Source organism: Telmatherina bonti (assembly GCF_933228915.1).
Source record: "Telmatherina bonti genome assembly, chromosome: 4".
NCBI lineage: Eukaryota > Metazoa > Chordata > Actinopteri > Atheriniformes > Telmatherinidae > Telmatherina > Telmatherina bonti.
In genome coordinates this window covers 18,950,281-18,971,993 of record NC_136622.1, presented here as the reverse complement: position 1 = coordinate 18,971,993, position 21,713 = coordinate 18,950,281, and the positions used below count along the sequence as shown (strand labels likewise).

The following is a 21,713-nucleotide window of genomic DNA, read 5'->3' as shown; positions in this document are numbered from 1 at the left end:
AACATTCCTCACAGATTCCATGACCAGAATCTCCCATTCCACCACATCCCAAAAGTATTATACTGGACTGAGTTCTGGCAACTGTTGAGGTCATTGGAGTCCAGTGAATTCATGCCATGTTTAAGAAACCAGCTTGAATTGATTTAAGTTTGTTGACATTGTGTATTCTTTTGCAGGAAGTTGCCATCGGAAGATGTATTCATAAAGACATGGACATGGTCATCAGCAAGAGTCAGGCTGTGACATTTAAAAGATGTTGAGTTGATAATATGTAGCCAAAAGTGTGGTAAGAAAATATGCCCCACAGTAAGGCATTATAAGGTCCAGACAACTGCTGTTGCTGGATACTTTCTCTTTTTCAGGCTGTTCTCTCTTAGCCCTAGAGATGTATTTCTAATTCCCAGTAAATCAGACATTTCTGAAATACTGAGACCATCCAGTAGGCCACCAAAAACCACGCCTTGTTTAAAGTAACTTAGATCCCTTTTTCTTACCCATTCGATGCATAGTTTGAACTTTAGCTTTGAACAAGCTATCTTGACCAGTTTTCTTGTGATTGGATACTAAAATCTGTTACCAAACAACTGAAACTAATATAGCCACCATATAAAGTGGCCAGTGATTATTATTCTAACAATAATAGTTACAATAATAGTTATGTGCTTGTCAATATTTCTATTTATCATTCACCATTTATTTCCTAAATCAAGAAACATAGAAAAAATGCTTGTTTAAACGGCCTTAATCATTGTTTGATGCAGGTTTTGACCAGCTTTTACTTTTCTTTCTCACATATTTCCAAAGCAGAACTATCACAGAGGTTTTCAAAAACGTATGTTTTGTTGTAGTGATTGAATGCAACAGAATGTATTCAGTGTAATTTATTGAGCCTTATTAGTATCCGATGCCTATTGACAGGCATGTTAATTCCCTATCTGCTCAAGTGTCTCACTATTGAGCAACTCTGAATTCATCTTGTGGCTTTTTTGTCTTGTGAGGATCTAATGTCCAGCAACCTCTTTTCCAATTTCAGGAAAACATTTGACATTTTGAAAGAAACGTCACAGTTTTCACACCTCGGTTGCAGATACTTTCAACAGTAGCCCACTGTATTGCAGCAGCGGGGAGAAAGATGCATTAAGGTTTTACTCACTTTGAATCATTAGCCATATGCTAAAGAGGGTTGTAGTGATTGTGTTGCTGCCTTTACTAAGAGCAGTTATCTTTTTTTTAGGACAGTAGATGAAAATAACTAACCACAAGAGTAGAGGTCAGTACTTTTGTTAATTCAATGATCGTATTTAGGCTGTTTACAAATAGCTGGTTATTTTTCAGTTGAATCTTTAACATAAAACATAATTAACATAGTCAACAGTTCCTGTTTTATAGAAATAAAAACAAATAATCATTTAGTTTTGAACATAGAACTCTGAAAAAGTTAGGTTAAACAGACTGTAACAAACAAATGTTTGGGTTTTTATGCTGCAGACTGAACTAATTGAATAGCTGGCTCTATTGTCCATACTGGACCTCATATTCCAGTGTATGTTTGGAAGTATGCATGAATATTTCATTACTTTAATACATTAAAGTTTAACCACTTAGTCTTCTGGGGTTTAAATATTTCCAAATTATCACAGCAGAAACTCTAAAATGCTTTTATTTGCATGACTAATGCCTCACTGTGATGCTGCGATAAGGGTTTTCATTGTTTAATTGTTTGTGTTTTTCTTGCCACAACAGCTCTTTGTCAAACTAATTATTTCCTTCCTTTTGAGCCCATTGCAGGAGGTCCTTGCAGTTTGGACTCTCAGAGGAGAAAAGTTTGATTTAAATCAATGTTTGTCTTAAATTACATTACAGAACTTTTTCCTTTGAATCATTTTAGTAAAAAACACAATCCTACAGGCTTATATCAGTATTTCCTGAAGCCAGCTGTGATGAAGATCTCTGACTTCCTTGTGCTTGGATAGACTAACCCACCCCCCTTCCCTTTGTCTGCAAATGGTACAGTCCATTTAAAAAGGTGCTTGTCATCTCTCAATGCTCTGTGTCCTTTCAACAGTCAGCTGCGGGGTGCACATTTCACTGGGGCAGTGCTGGCTCTCTGACACACGCAGACACACACATGCTGTGACCGAACTCTCACACACACAGGCATGCTTTCACACTGACACACTCCCACTACACATACGCCATCTCTAAAACGTAGGCTCCTTCCAGCAAATACTCATTTTTCCTGAGCCAGATGCGCCTCTTTAAGGAAAAGGAAAAAACTGCTTTGAGGATTTAACTTGGCTTTCTTATTAAAAACGGAACAGGAAGAGTCAGAAAACTGAAAGAGGAGGAGGATTTTATCTGGAAAAGCCTTCCTTGTCAGGAAATGGTCAACTTGTCAGCATGACACCGTGTCTGGATTCTCCTCTCTCCCTCAGGCAAAAATCCTGAAAATGATGGATGACAACAAGCAGCTGGCCCAGCGCATCGATGGGGCCATTCAGTCAGCCAGCCAGGAGGTGACCAACCTGAGGTCAGAACTGAGCGCCACCAGCCGCAGACTTGCAGAGCTGGGCGCAACAGACTCCTCTGCCAGCATGCCTGAGACCCTGCAACACAACCACAACGGTAAGAGAGCCACTCTGAATGTAGAGTGAGACTGACTGTGCAGAGCATGTGGAGAAGAATAAGTGGAGGTGTAACTGTGTGTAATCTTGTAAAGTGCATGGTATTGGCGTTGATCTGAAAAAAAAAGACAAAAAAAAAAAGACCCCCCCCCTCTCTCATACCTCTATTGGTGGGAATACATGCATGTCTGAAAGGCAGTTTGTGGTTTGAACTGAGTAAAAGAGACGAGCAGCTTGTGTTGGCTTGCGTCCACTCTTAGTTCCACCACAAATCCCTTCTCGTGTTGAATAATTAACCTCTGAACCTCTGATGGGGGGGTTGGTGTTGCACTTCAGTAGGGGCAGAGTGGGTGAAGTTACAGCGTCTTTTTTACACTCAGGCACGCTGTGTGCTAGTTCATTCAGTCCTCCCCTAACTGGGCAGAAGATCTATGTCTCCTGAGAAGGAAGGGAAAGAAAGCTGGTTTTGGGGTTGCCGTGGGTTACTGTTACTGAGCTGTTTGAATGGTTGCCCAGTCTATCCTCTGTGTGGACATGTGTTCGCCGCTGCTGCTGCTTTGTTTGTCCTTTTTCAACTTTTACGCCCAGTTTCACACACAGATAGAAAACAGATGTGCATTCAACATTGTGTGTACATGCACAGGCATGGCCGATCACACAGCTATGCATGGATTTGAGTGCGTATACTTTCCTGTGTCCTTTCAACTTTTGCCACACGCATATTCTCTCACTGTTGCTGTTTCCATAGCAGTCAGCTGGTTCAGTGAGCAGTCTATGATACGTTGGCTTTGGCAGCACTCCGCTGTGAAACCACATCTCCCTCAGACACTTCCGAGATCAAGCTCAGTAACAGACCTGCACTATTTCCTCCTAGACATTTAAAAAAAAAAAAAATCTTAGCTAACTATCCGTTTCTACAGACAGCGAAGCACTTAGTCCTCGGTTGACCTCGGCTGTGGTTTTTAAAAGAGGCAAATGTGAATGCGGGCAGTCTAATACAGCTGATCGGAGGCAGTGTCAGCAATGTTTTCAATGGACTGACTGTGTGACATTGTTTTGGAGTTGCGTCTCTCTTCTCGTGTGCGTACGCTTTGCATTATCCCTTTAACACTGGTGCTCGTTTACATTCCTGCCGTTTCCATAGCAGTGTGTGTGCCTGTGTGAATGATGACGAGCGTTCCTCTAAGACGGTTTGATCACTGATGTCACCGTCCCTTGTTGCTGCTTCTCAGCTCCACTTAAACACTGAAATGATGCCAGTGATGTGCACACTCAGCAGTGGAATCTATGAGCAGGTGTCAAAGATACGCATTTACATCACAAAGGCTGCGGAAAAAAGACAAACTGGTCCAGTCTTGTCATAGTCTTAGTATTTCTGAAACAATTCCCTTTCAGCCGCTGACACCTATCTGCAGATCTCTCTCTGAAGGTGCTTTCTTTTCCTCATGATAGATCTATCTCTGTGTTTCTTACTGCTCTCTTTTCTGTTTTTTAATAGAAAAAAAAAAAGCCATGCACACATGTCCTTTTGAAACTGAAGATATGGTTGCCTGTTCCTGCCTTTGTTTGGCCTGTACATCGTCTCTTTGTCATTGTATCTCAGTCAATAAGTTTTTTCCGCTTCACACCCGCCTCTTGTTGTCTGTTTTCAACCCCCTGTCTCTCCTGCCGTTCTTTACAAGCTTTGGGTGTATAATGGAAACAACTGGGGATAGAGGGATTAGGTAATTTATCACCAGTGGCTGTGCTGGGGAGGGAGGTGTGTGGTAAGGGTTGCTGGTTCAGTGCACAGCCGGCAAAGAGGGAGTGTTGTGAGAAGATGTGTCGGGGATGCTTCACAACCAGCACAACTAACCTTGCTAGAAGCCTAGCTGACCTTAATTGCATTTCTACTGCCTAGGGAGTTTGAATTAGCATATTACATTTATCTTAGCCATGAACAAATGGAAGCTCTTCACGTATTATCTGTTTGTAGTGGTCTGAAGAAGATAATGACTGTTTCTAGAACATGCACAGAAACAAGCGTCCATGTCTCCCTCAAAGTGGAAAATTTAAATGGAAGACATTTAGCTGTGTTAAGATGTTGTTGTTGGCCACTTGTTTAGGAATATGTAGCTATAAAAGTAACCCAAAACTTCTGCCTGTGGCCTTGTTTCATGCTTAAATGCTTCTCTGTGTGTGTATGGGAACAAATGGGACATTGCTCTGCTCTGGAAGTTGACAGTGTGGAGTAAAAGCCCATTTTTGGGGTTTTATACAAAATTTCACCATGTTGACCTTTAGCCTTTTGGTATTTTGTTTCAGTTTTACTCTATAAAGTTTTTAGCAATAGTTTTACCATTTTAAAATCTTTTAAAATCTTCTAACACAGGTGTATATAAATGGAAAAACACTGAAAAAAGGTTGTGTGTGATACTATCAGTGATACAATCAGTGCACATTTACACACATTGGATAAATTTGGCAAAACCATCTCATTTTGATGTTAAAAGTTTCTCAAACTGTTGGCAGAAATAACATTTATATTATTGTGACAAGTTCTTTGATGAAACCAGCTATCTTTCTGTAGCAAATTGCTGCTGTGTGACAGAACTTTTCTGTCATCCTGGAAAATTATTTTGTTTGTCAAGGTTTACTCATTCTTTGTATAATGACTCATTAAATCTTGTAGAGAATTTCAGAAAGGAGATCAACAGATTTTTATTTTTTTTTAATTTTTTTTTTAGTGTTTGCTATTTTAGCAAGATTTTTTGTTTTTTTTTCTCCACAGCAGCAGTGCAAAACATCAGACAGCATCCAAAACTCTTCTTTAGACAATGACAATCACCACAAATAACTATTTTAAATTGCAATTTGCCTTTAAGGAATTTAAACTTGAGAGGTGTGGAACAGAGTACCCAAGACATAAACATGCCTACACTTTTGATACTATTTGCCAAAAACTGAATTGAAATAAAAACATAAAATGATTTTAATCCAACATTGGCAGCAGTGCTCCTTCCTACAGTACAAGTACAGTACAGAAAACTTTTATACAAACTCAAGTTTGCATGCATTAGGTTTTAAATTCAATGTTTGGAGTGCAGTGATGTCTACCAACTCAAATTGCAAATTGCAACCTTAACCCATCTTCTCCTAAGCTACAGCAGCGGTGAAAACTATTATTGACCTGCTCGGGAACCAGGGTTTTGTTTGTCCCTTCTGGTTTGCTGAGATAACGCGGCTTTCCAACGTTGGCAAAAAAATATTGTATTTATTTGATTATGCTAAAATGAAAAGATAAACATTGTGTTTCTGCCAATAGATCACTCAGACTTTACGCAGCAGACCTTTAAAACAAGCGGGACTGCCCACTGCTGTCTCAGCCTGGTTTGAGCCAGTCTGCACGCAGTGCAGTATTGCCACCCATTAATCAGAACAAGATTTTGAAGAGGAGAAGCTGTTCTCCACCAGCTGGGTGGCAGAACCTATTGGCATCTTACAGTGGGAGTGGGGCAGGAAATCTCTGCCTCCTCTCCGTGCTTGTGAGCACTAGGCGGTCCAGAAACTGCAGCAGAAAAAATTGATGTCCTTTTAATGTCCTCTCGCGGTGGAACAAAAATGCATACTCTCTCTTTTCTTTCCATTGACTACCAGATATCCCATCCGTCTTGCTAAGGTAACATGACATTTCAGTGAAATTTCTTTGGTGTATGATTACAATTTTTATGCACTAGTGCAGATCCCCTCTGCTCAGCAGGACTCCTGTCAGTCTGTGTACAACGTTAACATTCAGCTGTCAGTATATTGGAGGGACGCTGCACACACAGTAAATGCTTCATTACCATTGAGGAGGGGAGTTTGGACATTTGCATTCTTCCATTGTGCAGCATGTACACGTGCTTGAACTGGAACGTGATGTGCACTCCTAATTCCTTCTTACACATTTAAATGTAAACACACTCCATGAGAACATGCAGGAAAGCACTTCCATAGACGGGTATTTGTAGAGGTTGAGAGTTGAGTTTTTTTTTTTTTTTCTTTGACTAAGACTAAGCATTAACCTGCTTGGTTTGCAATAAAAACTTAAATTCCATGACATATTACATCTCGCATACAAATACAACACATTTTAAAAACATTTTGAGCAATGTGAAGTTTTTGTTGCACCTCTCACCGTTACAATGTTTAGTATCATATCACCAAACTTTAATTGCTTTTATTCCACCCATGAATCTTTCAGTTCATTTCACTGACTGCCAAACAAGAGCAAAACAAGGTCAGCACACCTGGATTTCAGCTTGAGAACTGTTCTTTCTTTGATTGTAGTTTCCAGCATAAACCGAGCTTGTTTAAATGTTCATCTGCAAACTTCTGATTTGCTGAATGTAGCAGTGAGGAAAAAGAGGAAACTTTCTTCTGATGATTCCTTCATGAAGATTTTATTTATGTGGATTTTGCTGCATGGCACAATTGTGCATTACAATTTCTTCTGAATTTCCCTGAAAGTCTTTTGAATTAAAATAAGCTGGTTAATTTATTGTACAATATTTCATTTGGACAGTTCTATGTGTTTGCCAGTAGTTTCCACTAGAAAAGTCAGGTAGACTCTACGGTTGTGGACAATTGGGGATAAAACATCTCGTCGCCTGGCTTCGCTTTCACATTGAACCTATGAAATGAATCAAACATTTAGTATAACTGACTCCTGCCCTTGCCAGAGATGGTGCTGCATCATGAAATACTAAAATTGCAATTATCAATACATTTAAATGCGTACATATGCTTGTAAATAATTGTGTATGTGTAGGTATATATCAGTATATGGACATGTGTAGTTTACATATATGTGTGTGTGTTTATGGATGCATGTATGTATGTGCATGTCCTGTAAATTATACGGGTGAGTTAGTGAGTACAAACATATGAATAGGTGTATGACTACATATACAGGTATATGTGTATTTGCTATGTCTCAGTGAGTATGTGTTGGTATGGATATGTGTATGTATAAAAATATGTGTGAACAGGAATACATAAGTTGCTTCATACTGACAGACTCTACTAACTTACATTTGTTTTTTTAACCTGTTAATTAATTTTTGTTGTTTTTGTTCAAAATAAAGAATCATCCATCAATCAATCAAATAATCAATCCTTGTGTTTTTGTGTTGGCTTTGTATTAGAACTTTTCTTGTGGTCTTCCATGTTTGATAGCCAACCATTTCTTTGGGCCAAAGACCCTTGTTTGTTGAGGGAGCCAGCTTTCACTGTGAGCTGCATCAGAGTTTATTTGCGTGGTCACACATACCCCAGTGAACAAAACTTCCTGAAAATAACAGAACAAAACAAAAAAACAAACTTGGATTTGACTATGAATGGGTGGTGTTAATGCACCCTTTGTGGTTTGGTGTTGCAGTTAGTACTGCCATCTCACCAGTAAGGTTTTAGGTTTGGTAATGGGCAGGGGCTATATGTGTACTTTTGGGTTTTAACAGATACCCTCAATGAGTGCAGAAAAATATATGTTAATATGTTACTTTAACTGAAGGTAAAAATGTGCATAGTAGCTTGTCTCAACAATAGTTCTGTGATATACTAGAGAACGGTCCCCGCCAGATGTAGAAAATGGATAGACTGCTATTGAATGCTGTTCTTTAATGAGACTGCAAACTGGGAAAAATACCTAAAACACTTCAGCCTTGTTTTTCAGTAGTCTCCTGTTTGTTTTTGCATTAGCTCTATGCTGAGTTACCATTAAAAAAAAAAAAAAAAAAAAAAAAAAAAAAATGTTGATGAGAAATTGTGGAGGTCACAGATTTGAGGGTTCATATCTGAGTTTGATTGGCATTCATCAATTGCCATGTGTTAATGTCAAGGAGTTAATGAGTGAGGAGCTACAGCTACTAATGGCACCATCGCCCCAGTCATACGGAGGTTATGATGAAAACTTTAGCTGAGGGAACTGAGCAGAATTGGGTTAAACCTCACTGAGAGCACTCATGACTCTGATGTTTTCTGTGTGCATTATCATGACAGACTTGAAAGCTGCTGTGGGGTAAAACTGCCACTTTCTCTTCAACTACCAAGTGAGCAAAACAGATTGAATCACCAGGAGCTGCTTGTATCATACTGTAACGTTAACAACAGGAGGGAGAGAGATATGTCTGCATGACAGCTGGAGCTGCTTGATAAAGATCTGTCAGACAAGTTGGAGTTAAATCTAGGGAAAACTTGTGGAGCGTGACCCCCTGCTGCACTCATGCATTGTGAACCAACTGCACCATAAAATTACTGCTCAGCATAACACAGCAACTCCAAAGTGATACAATATTGTAGTTTGAACTTGTTTTAGAGTAATACATGGAAGGCTAATTATTGTACAAGGTTTGAGGTTTGGCGATTCTTCCGTTTACAGAAAAAGACATTTTCATCGGTGGTGTCCATGCTTGCTTGGAAAATGACTTGAAGGCTTTCATGTGAGTGTAGTTTTACAGAGTTGAGATGGCTCTGCTTTTAAAATGTTTGCTTTGAGCGTGCAGTCAAACTTGATGTAGTCTTATAAAAACACAGCTCAGTATCTGCTGAAATCAAGCTTTATTGTTTGTGTTGAAGTCTTGATGCTGCATCAAGACCTTGGGCAGGAATGGCATTTTCACCGTTGCCTTTCCTCATGGTCAGTTTGAAAACCTGTCAAAACTCTCTGCAGCGATGTAAGTGAAGAACGTCCTCACATGGTTTACAGGTTGAATTGCATGCTATCTGTTTTTTGTCTTGTCTGACAGGGTCTGGAAAATTACATTTTGCAACATGTCCTTTGTACCATTTCAGACTACTTTTTTTTTTATTGATTGAGTAAAGATGTGTAAAAATAAAGCTGCTTTGAATCATATAGGCATTGGTGGAAAGTGCCTGCTCTGTCAGTAGGAAAAACAAAAAGAAAAAAGAAAAAAATAAGAGGAAGGAAGCTATAATGTGATAATACAGTCATAAATGACTGTAACAAATTATCCCAAACTGTGAAAATGGCACCAAATCTCATTAGCGTTTTTGTCAATGGAGCTGACTTTTGCATCCCTCTCAGTCTATGTTGAGGAGAAATTTAATGACTTGTGTGTGGAAAAATGATAGGCTTTCTCAGATTTCTTGTTTATGGTGCATTATACAGTATTTTATGGAGCCCCTTAAAAAAATGGTGACTCATCAGAACAGACCTCAGAACTGCTACAGAAATTTGAGACTTCACAAATGTCTTGGTGAACATTATTTAGCACCTCTTCAGGTATCAGCAAACTTCCTCATGAATCCCATGTATATGAGGATTTTCAACCTGGTGGAAGTTGTATTTCAAGTTCAATGACTCATCTGGTGTAATTATTAAGACTGAAACTCAAACATGTGGCTGATGGTGGTAATTACCTGTCTATAAAGCCTGTCAGTGACAAGTGATGTTAGAGATGAGCCGTAGGCTTTAAAGTCATTCATTATTCATTGACTGAGTAATTATCATGTGGTGTACATTTAAGATGTATGACGAGTGTGTCCTACATGTGTTCTCGCCTTATTCCTGATGAGTTCTTTACAATGCTGTTTCACACAACTCTCTGTAATCTTGTCAAAAGTTATTGAACATGGGTGTAGAGTCATCAGATACCGTCTTTGACACACCAACAGCAGTTTTTTCTTCACATTTCTATGTAACACTGATTGCTACAATCAGATGTTTTTTATTCTTGAGTTAATAATTTGCATCCTTCACTTTATTTGGGTAAGTCACGCTCATGATATATATTTAATATCTTGTGTTGGTCAGCCTGCGTTAATGAGTCTGAATGGCTCTGGAGTATGTAAATTTGTGTTGTCCTTTGTCCTTCAGGCCGCCTGTCCTGAGGAGTAATGCTAACATGCACTTTCACACAGTGGCAGATGGTTCCAGCAAGTGCAATCTATGACTTTGCACATATTCAAATGCCATGAAGTGCAGTTGTTGGACTTGGTTTTGTAAAATGGTGAAGGTCTCAGGTGAGAAAAAAGGGAAAAGAATATCATAAATGTTGCTTTTCTCACATTTGAAGGTGAAGTTTGAATATTCTCTATCTCCTTGTGGTCAGTGATGTAGGTTGTGCTTCATATGGACATCCTACTGTGAACACTGATTAAAACTCTCATTAATTTGATGGAGGGCTTCATTAGTGGGTAATGGTGGGTGGTGGGCACCATTGTTTTTATACTGCATCCACTGCAATTTCCTTTAAATCAATACTAAGGCATAGTCATTACATATGTGAAACAGGGCCCGGCTCCAACATTAGTACACGCTGGTTCAATCGGAACTGTGTTGCTGCTGCTAATACAATAATCCTGAGATAAAAAAAAAAAAAAGAAAAATTGCATAAAAGTGGCTGAATGTGGGCAAATTACGTAGATGGAGCTCGGGTTTAGAAATCTGCAAGCTCATTGGTCCACTCTGTAACCCTAGAGAATGGCTCATAATAGGCTGAGATGGGAGATGAGGGAAGTGTGTGTCCACCAGTCAATGAGCCGCCCCCCCCCATTCCCACCCCAGTGGCTGCTGAATGATATGATTTGACGGGGACTTGGAGTGAAGGAGGGGGATGGGGCTTTGCTGTGTTTCCTAAGATTTTATCTGCAATTACTCACCGTTAGGTGCAGTTAAATGATTGGAACTGGGAGCAGCAGTGATGACAAGACATAGCCTCTGTTCCTCTTGCATGCATGAAGCCTTGGTAGTAGAATAAAACGAGATCAGTTTTCCCAGCATATATTTCCTGTGTCTTGTGATGTGTGTGGTACCGTATAAAAAAAGGTCTTCCAACTGTATCTACAACTAGGTGTTAATTTTACATCCCTGTAAAAGGATACATGATGCCCAACCCCAGACGATTAGACTATTTTAGGATGCAGGTGTGGCCAAATAAAATTACTGCACAGTTCTAAATCAGTCATTGCCTTGCCTTGCCAGGAGCAATTTCAGACATATCAACTGGTCTTGGGTCAGCTTTTCTCCCACTGCAACCGATTAGGAGCTGACAAATAGAGTAGGATCTCGGATCAGTGATTCTGTAAAGCCTCTACTCATGTGTCAAACGGCTTCCACTGGCTCAGAAGGACCGGTCAAGGGAGCTCTGAGTGTGTTTCAGTGTTGGTGAGGCATTGCTCTGAAATTGCGACGTCGCTCATGAAAAAAAAAAAGAGCACAGGATGCTATGTTCTTGGCCCAAAGCAATGACGTTTAATGTTTACAGACAAGGATCAGTGGGAGTGAAGAGGCACTCAAGCACAGCTGACACTGTGGTAGCTTTCTGGATATTAAACACTCCCATTTACCTCCCACATTTGTACTTGACACGCTGCCTAGATTGGAGCCTTTAATACTTGATAAAGTTTGTAAAGCTCATTATTAAAGTACACTAAAATTAGTCTGAATGTAGTTTCTGTTAATACAGGGCTTTTATTTTGCTCTTTTTAAAGCTTTGATCATATTAGACACTCTTGTTTAGACCAAAAGTGCAGCTGAGAGCATTTCCAGAGAAAGCGAACTACAGGTCAGTGCAGATGCATTACATCATCATACTTTATGCTGTGCAGTGCAAGGTTTCATAAGTTATTTTGTTGTGTGTGGACCTGAGTTTTTAGTGTTTTAGTTTTCTAATTGCTGCTTAAACAAAACCCAGTTCACAGTTTCCTTATAGTCTAAGCAATCCTTCAAATTTGAAATAAGTTAAATTGAAAGATTAGTTTGTTGTATTTGTTGTGTTTTTGTTTGTAACAATCATATCAACAGTCACAATGCTGCGTCTGTTTTTGTTCTGGCCCATTAGTCCTGTGTGGCTGTTGTTAATATAACTGATCATCCAGCCTCCTATTGTCTATCTATCAGCATGCAGGCTGTCCAGCCAGCTGGTTGCCTGCTGGATCGGAGCAGCAGACCAGGCAAGCCTGCATGTCACAGCGGTGGCAGGTGGGCCGAACCATCAGGTATCATAACGCCTGCTGGCACAGACTGGGCTGTCTCAGAACTGCGTGATGGAGGAGGGACGGGGCGTGTGGGATGGGGGAAAGAGAAAGAGGCATCTTGAGCCATGTGTGTGCCAACCATGACAAATTGGACAAAGCTTCCAGTGGATTGGATGAGCCACGCTGGTGTGAGGCTGACATATGAAGAGGACTGGCGCAGTGAATGGGGCGGACAGAGTGGGGGAGAGCAGATGTGTGTATTACCATAAGCATCATGCTAAAGAATAGCAAATGTTGATAAACAGAAAGATATGACCACACACACACACACACACACACACACACACAGAGCACAAATTATGTCTGTGTGTATAATTATCTGGCAACGCTCCACTGTTTAATAAACATGCAAAATTGCATACAGTGCTATTTTTGCAGTACACAATACCCGTTTAGGGAAACATTTGTTCTACAAGTAATATAACATAGTTTTCTTGCTTTTTTGTTTTTATTATCGCATATAAAAATGAGCTGAAAATTATATTTAACCTGCTGCAGCATTCATGTTTGAAAATTCCCTCAGCCCTGCTGTATTTTCCACACGGTTTTGCAACTGAAGTATGTCTTTTTGATGACAATGTATTATCGCTATGTTTTGTATTTAAATTATGTCTGAACAGGATTTTGACATTGAAAAACCCAGATGAAATTACTGTAGGATTCCTAATTTTTCTGATTGGTGCATGCATAACATATCATTGGTGACAATTTTCCCTCTAAATTTTTATTGCTGATCTAAAATGACCTTTTCTTTCAAGCTTCAGTAAAATAGCCATGACTTCATTTGATTGGTGTCACTAGCTAGACAGGCAAAATGAACCAGATGGACTGTGAGTCTCACTCGCCTCACAAGCAGTCAGAAATCTATATTTGACTTACTCTACTTAGCGATCTGTCCCATTATTGTCTTTCACTTTATTGATCTGAATAAATAATCAGCTGAACTTCTAGTAGTAAGGACACTGTACAGTCCATACATTACATTTTGGATTTTAGTTTAGTTTCTCTTCATTGTTAAATAAGCTATAATGCAGGTATATTATCTGGGTTATCTGAACTGTATCTGGGGAGTGTATCAATATACATGCAAGCGGGGGTGTTAGCTTAGGGTCAGTCCATTTGAAAGCATAATTTGACTCTGAGTCCACATGAACCCTTACCCAAACCACATGACCTCTAAACTGAGGATGTGATGTCTTCCCAAAATCATTAGAAAGTGTTGTGTTCGTTCTCCTGCCTGTTTTAGGTCCGCTGAGTCATTATCTCCAGAAAGTGATGAAGATGCCTCATTAATAGTCAGGAAGAAATGGGGCAAGAGTCAGAACTTCCCAATTTGTCTGATGGTATCAAAGATGTCATCCAAAAACATTTTTTGCGATCCTTTTTCCTTTATCGGGCTAAATATTACTTTTATTTATTATGTTGTTTGAGCTCTGTGATGTATTTCATACATCTGTCATTGTCTCATTTAGCTCGAGTTTTTCTTGTTTTCACATCGACTGTATATGAAAGATGGACGGAGCCTCCGGTGGTTAAAAGTGAAGCCTATGTGGAAGTGCATAAAATTGCAGTTCCCCTTCCATCCGCTAGGGGCTGTCTGCAAAAAAGAGAGAATCCACATAGACTCCTGTGTTAAAAAGACCAACTTCATGGCACAAATAAACATGTTTATTGCCTGGTTCAAAAATCCATTTTAGGTTTATAGGTCAGGTTTAACTTCATGACAACTGTGGGGGGAGTGAATTTTTTTCTAACTCGTTCGTTTAAAAGTAATTTAATCTCAAAGTTCAGCATATTTAGGGGCGTGTCTGTTTGATGGACAGGTACCCGATCATCCGCTTCAAGTAAGAAGAACGTAGAACAACTGTGGTTTTTAGCTAATTAACAGTGTGACTTCGCTTTAGCCCGCTTACCTCCGTTAGCTGGTTAGCTCCTGTTATCTCTGGGTTAACTCGGTTAGCGTTTAGCTACAGGCAGCTCGGAGTTCGCGCGATGTCAATCATCCACCATGACACTCACGGCTCTCCTCTCAGCTCCACCTCTTTGCCCATATTTGTATTTTCTGGGCGAGATGACACGCATGACACTGCCAAAATGGCGACGGTAGGAACCACCCACTGAGCTTCAATTCAGCTCTTCAGAAACCTATGGGTGATGACATGGAGGCTACATCCATCATTTTATATACACTCTATGTGTTTTCATCATTTCACTTTTAAATAGACATTACCAAATTGAGAAGTAATGTTTGCCTTAATGACTGTTTAATTTATGAAAATCAAATTTCAAAATGAGCCACAAGACGCGAAGATATTGCAAATAGTATCAGAGAGCCTGAAAGCACAACGACAGACCTGTAAGATGTTTGTGGCATTTTTACCTCTGCCAAGGAGGGTGTGTTTTTGCCAGCATTTATCTGTTTGTCTGTTTGTCTATTAGTTTGTATGTTTGTTTGTCAGCAACAACTTTCCATTTTTCTGTTTTCTGACGTATACAGTAGCCTCTCAGTGTTCAGAATCACTGAATCACTTGTTTAACCTTTGTGGCATGTGCAACTCATAAACAAAGTGCTTCAAAGCTCACCTCCAATCAGTGCAAAAACAACAACTGATCTGTTACTCCAAAAATGCAGTCAATAATATGGTCATGCATTCCTCACATTCAATAACCTGTACACACAAATGAGATAGCTGCAATTATGGTTGTTAATTGTTTGGCAGACTTTCAAACATTTTCATAGAACAAGGAAGTGCAGATTATGGGTCTGTCAGACCAGTGAATGCTCTGCAGTATTCCAACAGAACTGCACTGCACTGCCTCACCACACTTGAACCTTCGGGGTTGTATTCAAAAGATTTTAGTTGAGAAGTTAATCAAGTTTATGTAACCTCCACATGAGGATTATATTTTGTCTAAATTTTACAGAAAAATTTCAGTCTAACTGTCCCTCATTTTAAAGCAGAAATGACAAAACATGCATGCTGATTACATTATCATTAAAAATGTAATTTTGCAAGGAGATAAGTAAAAAATCCTGCATTTTCAAAAAGTTACAACTCACCCAGTTTGCATTTTAGAAATATTTTCTGATCTGAGACATAATGAAGTGATAGGTACTACTGGCACCTCTGTCAGTGTACAGGTAGTGATGACATTTCATCTCTGCTTTGACGAGGCTTTGTCTTTTGCCTCTCATCCAAACATGGCAAGTTCACCCAAAGTTCACAATGAAGTTGAGGGAGAGCAAGATTTTCATTTCTCCCCATGTCTGTCACTCCCCACCTTTAAGGTTGTAATCTTCTGGCAAGGGAGGCCGTTGGTTTGACAGCTCATCACTTTCTGATCTGTCAGGAAAGCATACTTTATATATCTTTAGATACTTGTTAAAAACAAGTGTCCTGTGAAAAAGGCTTCTTTTTTTCTTTAATAATAATAATTAAAAAAATAATTTACAATCTGTCTGGCTGTCTGAAGTCCACATGATGCAGTGTGACACTTAAATAATAGCATTTTGTAGAATTACAGAAGTGGCCACACGCCACTTGTTATCTTGCAGGATTTCAGATGATTCCAGTTTTACAAAGAAAAGGATTAAAGCATGATGTTGAACGTGTTAGTGGGATTTAGAGAGTAATAAGACTTTAAGATAGCACATTTATGGTTAGGGGAAAATGAATCTGGGGGTTTGAGACCCTATTCTAAGGTCCATTGTTGTTTGTATAGATGTGCATGTACATGCAGTCTTGCTCTCTGACACACACACACACACAGACACACACAGACACAAAGCTGTGTATTGTGCCTTGCTGGATTATTTGCTCTGTGGAGTGAGTGATCCATGTGTTGGGATGCTCTGTGGTCATTAATTGATTTGCTTGGCTGTGTGGGGAGAATTGATTTCTGATACAGACCTTATGATACTAAAGTTGTCACTTTCAGAATATACAAGATCATGATATTTACTGGAATCTGATGCCACAGTTCAACAGGTACCGGGTAGATGGTTAGGAAAACTGAAAAAAAAAATCAGCCAGTCAGCTCTTGTGTCACCAATGTTTCATCTTCATAGCTTGGCTGATTATTGAAAATTGCTTGCCTTCTGTTTTGATATTTGTCAATTGAACTGTAAGCCTGATGAGAAGAGATAATTACAATTTTCATCATATTTTCCAGCACATTTTACCTTTTTATAGGAGTACATATCCTTCAGGAGTGGATATGATGAAGCTAGATGGAATTTTTTTTCTTACTGTTTCTTACTGTTAATTAAACAGAATGAACCTGGAACATAGTACATGACTTAAAGCTGATAGTAATTAGAGAGTAATGTTTTCTTTATAAAATAATTTAAATATTTGGACCGCATATTAGATTTTAGGAGATATTCTAATACCAGACTTTCCAAGATTTGGACTGCTCTGATTTCTAAACAATAAATATGAAGCAGCAGGATTGAACTGCTACCAGGACCTCTTTCTTTTTCTTTGTAAATGATGACAGTTTTTTACGACTTAGCATGTTTCTGAAGCATGTTATTGAATTTGAAACATGTAAGATAGAACTGCAATTTGAGACATCTAGGCAATGCTTTTGAGGATTTAATCTCTGATTTGGAGCTGTTAAAGTCATGCGTCAGATTAGTTTGTTGTCTCACTCACTCTTAGGGTTACACATGATATATATGCAAAACTGAAAGGTTGAATACTGTAACTTCCAGAAACTATATAGTAGTTTAGTGTGTGGAAGTCGCACTTTGATCTCCCTCGAGCTTTTCGAGTTCACTGAAATTTTCTTATTGTATCTATTTCAGTAGAAGCTGTAGAAGCTGTAGTAGAAGTGTAGCTTCATCAAATGTGTGCTCCCTGTTAGTCTGTGGTGCAGGCATTCTTGGCTGCAGTCATGCAGTAAAGCAGATTTGGAACTATTACATTACAGAGGACAGTTTTAGATTTAGTTTTGCATTGTTTTACTTGTCCACCAGTATTCATAATGTCAATAAGATGTTAATTGGTGTCCTGATACCTTAAAGGTTGTTCTATCTTTTTAAATAGGAGTTATTTAGTTGTCAGAAATGACTATCACAAAAAAAAAAATGCGATTAGCCTGCACATCATGTCATACTGAAGGTGTGTGTTTGTATTTGTGTTTGTATTTGCCATTACAGAGTCTCATTTTATCATCTTGTTAAGGCTAGTCTTTTGCATGCTTTTGGATCAAAATAAGCTGTTTATATTTGCTTTTAAATCCTTTAGATCACTAAAAAGGATCTTGGCTCTGCTGCTCAAAGTATGTAATCAGACCCTTCACTTGAACTCTATTTAGATGCTTCCAAATACACTGATGGATTGCCAAGAATACTCAACCTTTAATGTCACAGCTTTGGAGCTTAATCTGTGTTTTCTTTTTGTATATATGTCTTGAGTAGATAGAAGAAAAGACAGCTGTTGATGGCAGTCTGAATGGCTTTTCAGGTGGAATAAAGTCTATCACATGACACTCAATCGATCTTTTGTCAGAAGAAACATGCTAGCCTGCAGATAAATGGGCCTTCCCTCAAAATTCACTTACAATAGAGCCAGTACACAGATATTGGACTGCTGCTTTTGTTGAAAAATACCTACAGGCTTCTGCCCCACATCGTTATACCAATGTGCACCATTGGTTCACTGATTGCAAGCCACTTAGACTTCTTGCTCTTGAGTACATGTGTCCAGGTCTGTGGTTTAAAGGGTATAACAGAGTAAAGATTTTGCAAAGTAGAACATGTTTTCTTGGTTTGCCTTGCTTTAACCCATCAAGATCCAACTCCTAAAACAATTATAAGTCCAGTTTTTTAAATGTAGGAAGTCTTTATTATTTGCTTTAACAAAATGTCAGTTAAAAAAGTGCCTATATTTTCAAAGGCTGTTTACCATTTATTACAGCGTGATATGTGATATGTTATTGTATAATCTTCAGCTTTTTGATGTCCATTAAGTGGCAGAAGAAAAAAATCATATTGTCTTATTGTGGTGGAATTGTGCGTATCGTGTAGTTTTAATATGTTACTCATTAAGTTTCTTTTAAGTAGTACAAGATATGTATTCTGCATAGTTAGAGTAGTTCAGTAAGCTTGCTTTAGTAGATTTATGCATAAAACTAAGTGTTCTGTTCAAGGCCTGCTTCAGCTTTGACTGTTGTTATCTCCAAGCTAGCAGCTGTTTTGACTAGTGCTGCCAGGCAAAGGTTGTTTGTGTATGCCTAAAGAACACTGTAGCACTCTGAGCAGGGGAGAGCTCTCGAGACCTCTCGCCCGCAACATCTGTACATGGTCAATAAATTGAACAGAAAACAGTTGATTTATAGATTTATTTCTCATCGGATAAATTCCACAACACTTATATAGGCTTCTGAGCAAAGAAATATTACGTAACTTTCCAACCTTTAAATTCCATGTCTCAGAATTGTACTTAGACACAGTGACATCGATCATGTGCATTTCTGGAGCCGCTACCACCCAGCAGTGTCCCGAGACTGAGAAACTGCACTAAACAACATTTATATCTGGGAAGCAATGTGACGTTGCAGCAGAGTTTCACTTCATGATATATTAAGTAACTGGCTGTTGTGAACTCGCAATGCTGCTGATTCAGCAAAGAAACACAAGAAGATTAAAATAATAAAAGGGACAAAACACGAGTCATTGTATGATTGTCTTTTGCTGGCTGGAGAGAGCTAACAGGTCCAGTGGGATGCAAGATGGATGCACACTCAGCTGAACTAACCGTCGATAGGCGGCGCGTGATGGGGAAAATGGATAAAGTTCTGTAGTGTGTCTTTGAAGTGATGCCAAATGTGTCAGAAACTGTACGTATCATATGCTGGGTTTTTATGGGTTAAACCATTTCAACCAAGTTGCAAGATGAAGCCAAAGACTCAGTCAAGCTATTGCTCTTTAGAAAATATTTTTCCAAGACTTTTCTGCACAAAATATTAAACCTTAGTTGGAGTATCAGATACATTTTAAATATGGCACCCGTCCTGTAAACAGTTCGTAATATCAGTGTCTTCACACCAGGCAAATCTCCAGGCTGTATTTGATCCTAAGTGGGCAACTTGAGGAACAGATGCATTTAAGTATTGAAATCTGGTCAAAAGATGCTTTAAGAGATTATTTGATCTAAATTATCACAAAGACCTGACTTTCACACAAACTTCACTACCAGTTTGTTGTGGAAGAAAATACAGTTAATTTGGTCACATTCAGAATCTTGCTTTGCTGCCGTTGGAAAAACACAAAGCTTATTTTAACTTTTTCAGATAAATGTCAATGCTTTTTAGCTCTACCTGCAGCCCAGCCCATGCTGGTCAGTGCAGAGATATTGAGCTGCTCTGAAAGCAGGTATATGTGCAGGCTTAGTAACAAAAGGCCCCTGGCTATAAGAGATAAAACTGAATGGTGAGCATGCTGCGGAAATGGTTTAGGCTAGATATTTTCTTTGCTTCAAAGTATGACAACATGTACAACTTGTGGTTGCGGTAGTTTTTGGTTATTCGAGCTGCTCCTCTCACTTACTGTTACATAGGGGAGTGATTAGATGGCTATAGCTTAGTCCTGCTGCGATGGATTGGTGATCTGTGCAGGTATGCACTGCCTCTTGCCTGCTAATCAGTGGGATAGGCTCCAGCTTTCCTGAGACCCTGAATTGGACAAAGCTGTTTGGGAAATGAATTAATGAATAAAAAGCTTGGTTCTGCTGCTTTTATTAACCTGACACTTTAAATTACCATTTTGTGCACCATTTTTATTCCTGGAATACAGACATATTTATGAGATGTAATTTAACCATTAATATAATATACTGTATATATTTTTGTATCTCCAGTATCTTAATCAACAAACTGAAAGAACAAAAAAAAGGATGCAGCCTTAAGATGACAAGTTGTAACATTAATGTTAATCAGCTCTTCACTGGCATAATTTTATTTGTTTCTCTAAAGTCTTTAAGGCAGATGGGGTCTTTGCTTTGCAGCCCAAGATCAGAGTGTTGCTCAAGGATTAAAGTCACTCTGAGTGTTTGCCTCCAGTCCAGTGCCACTGATATCATAGCCACATGATTATACCATCAAAGTTTATGCACACATGCCTCAACATGAACTCAGCATAAGTCTACACAACCTCTTAAGATGTTATCAGCTCTAAAATTTGAAAGGACAGCAGATATGCAGGAAAGGTTTAGTTGGTTTCTGTTGTTGCACATAATAGTTTCTCTTTCACAGAAACTCAGCTACGCGTAAGACATTCAAGCATGGCAGCATGCATGCTGCTTAAATGCACTGAGAGAACTGAGAAGATCTGATGAGAGGAGAGACAACAGAACATAAATAGATCCAAACCAAAGTGGAGTCCAGCACTGTGGTGGGCAAAGGGGGGTGGGAGGAATGTTAGCCCCTGTAAGCCTGGGCACACTAAATTGAGCTGTCTGACTGAATTACAGATAGATAGGCACCCAGGAGAATGACAGCAATAGTGAATGAGCTAGCTAGCCAATGATGGGAAGTATTTAGGAATGCTGATAGCAGTGAGATGGAGTCTTGGCTGTGATTGGAAACGATGAAGATTATGAGGACCCTCAAGCTTTTTTCTGCTCCCCTTTCATTTCACTCCATCTCTTTCCTCTCATTTATCCCCTTTAGGTTTTGGTGTTCTGATTGTGATTAGCAGAAAGATAAGAGGCTCACGATTCTTCTATTTTCTGCTCCATTAGTCTAGCTTACTTCTTGTAGTAGGTTTGTGCCAGTGGTTGAGTGGTTGTCCATGTTCGTATCCTTCATCATCTTTACTCCGTTTGAGTGCATTTAGATTGGTTGGGTGTTTGTGATTGTTTTTGTTTTTTGTTATTATTATTTAGGAAATAGAAGTACTGTATAAACATTATCAAAGTTGGCATTAGCAGATGCCTTTACCTAGATTTTTTGACTCCTCAAAACACATGTTCAGAGTGTGGTCTATTTTCTATGAAGAAAATTGATCAAAACATGGTTTTTAACAGCTTTGTGAGAACTGAAAGTTCAATATTCAAATAAGCTAAT

The 21,713-nt window shown here is 39.0% G+C and overlaps 1 protein-coding gene across 6 annotated transcripts in view; it reads left to right on the top strand.

Moving 5' to 3' along the window:
• The first annotated feature begins 2,074 nt into the window (after positions 1–2,074).
• Positions 2,075–21,713, top strand: part of kazna (kazrin, periplakin interacting protein a) — a 121,949-nt gene continuing 102,310 nt past the window's right edge. For 5 of the 6 annotated variants that reach the window (XM_079239536.1, XM_079239538.1, XM_079239537.1 and 2 more), the window contains exon 1: positions 2,075–2,625. In XM_079239536.1, coding sequence (XP_079095662.1) covers positions 2,451–2,625 — 175 coding nt within the window. In that variant the 5' untranslated portion in view covers positions 2,075–2,450. Of the gene's footprint in view, positions 2,626–12,034; positions 12,170–21,713 lie in introns of those variants that run through there. The other variant, XM_079239539.1, reaches the window with a different exon arrangement.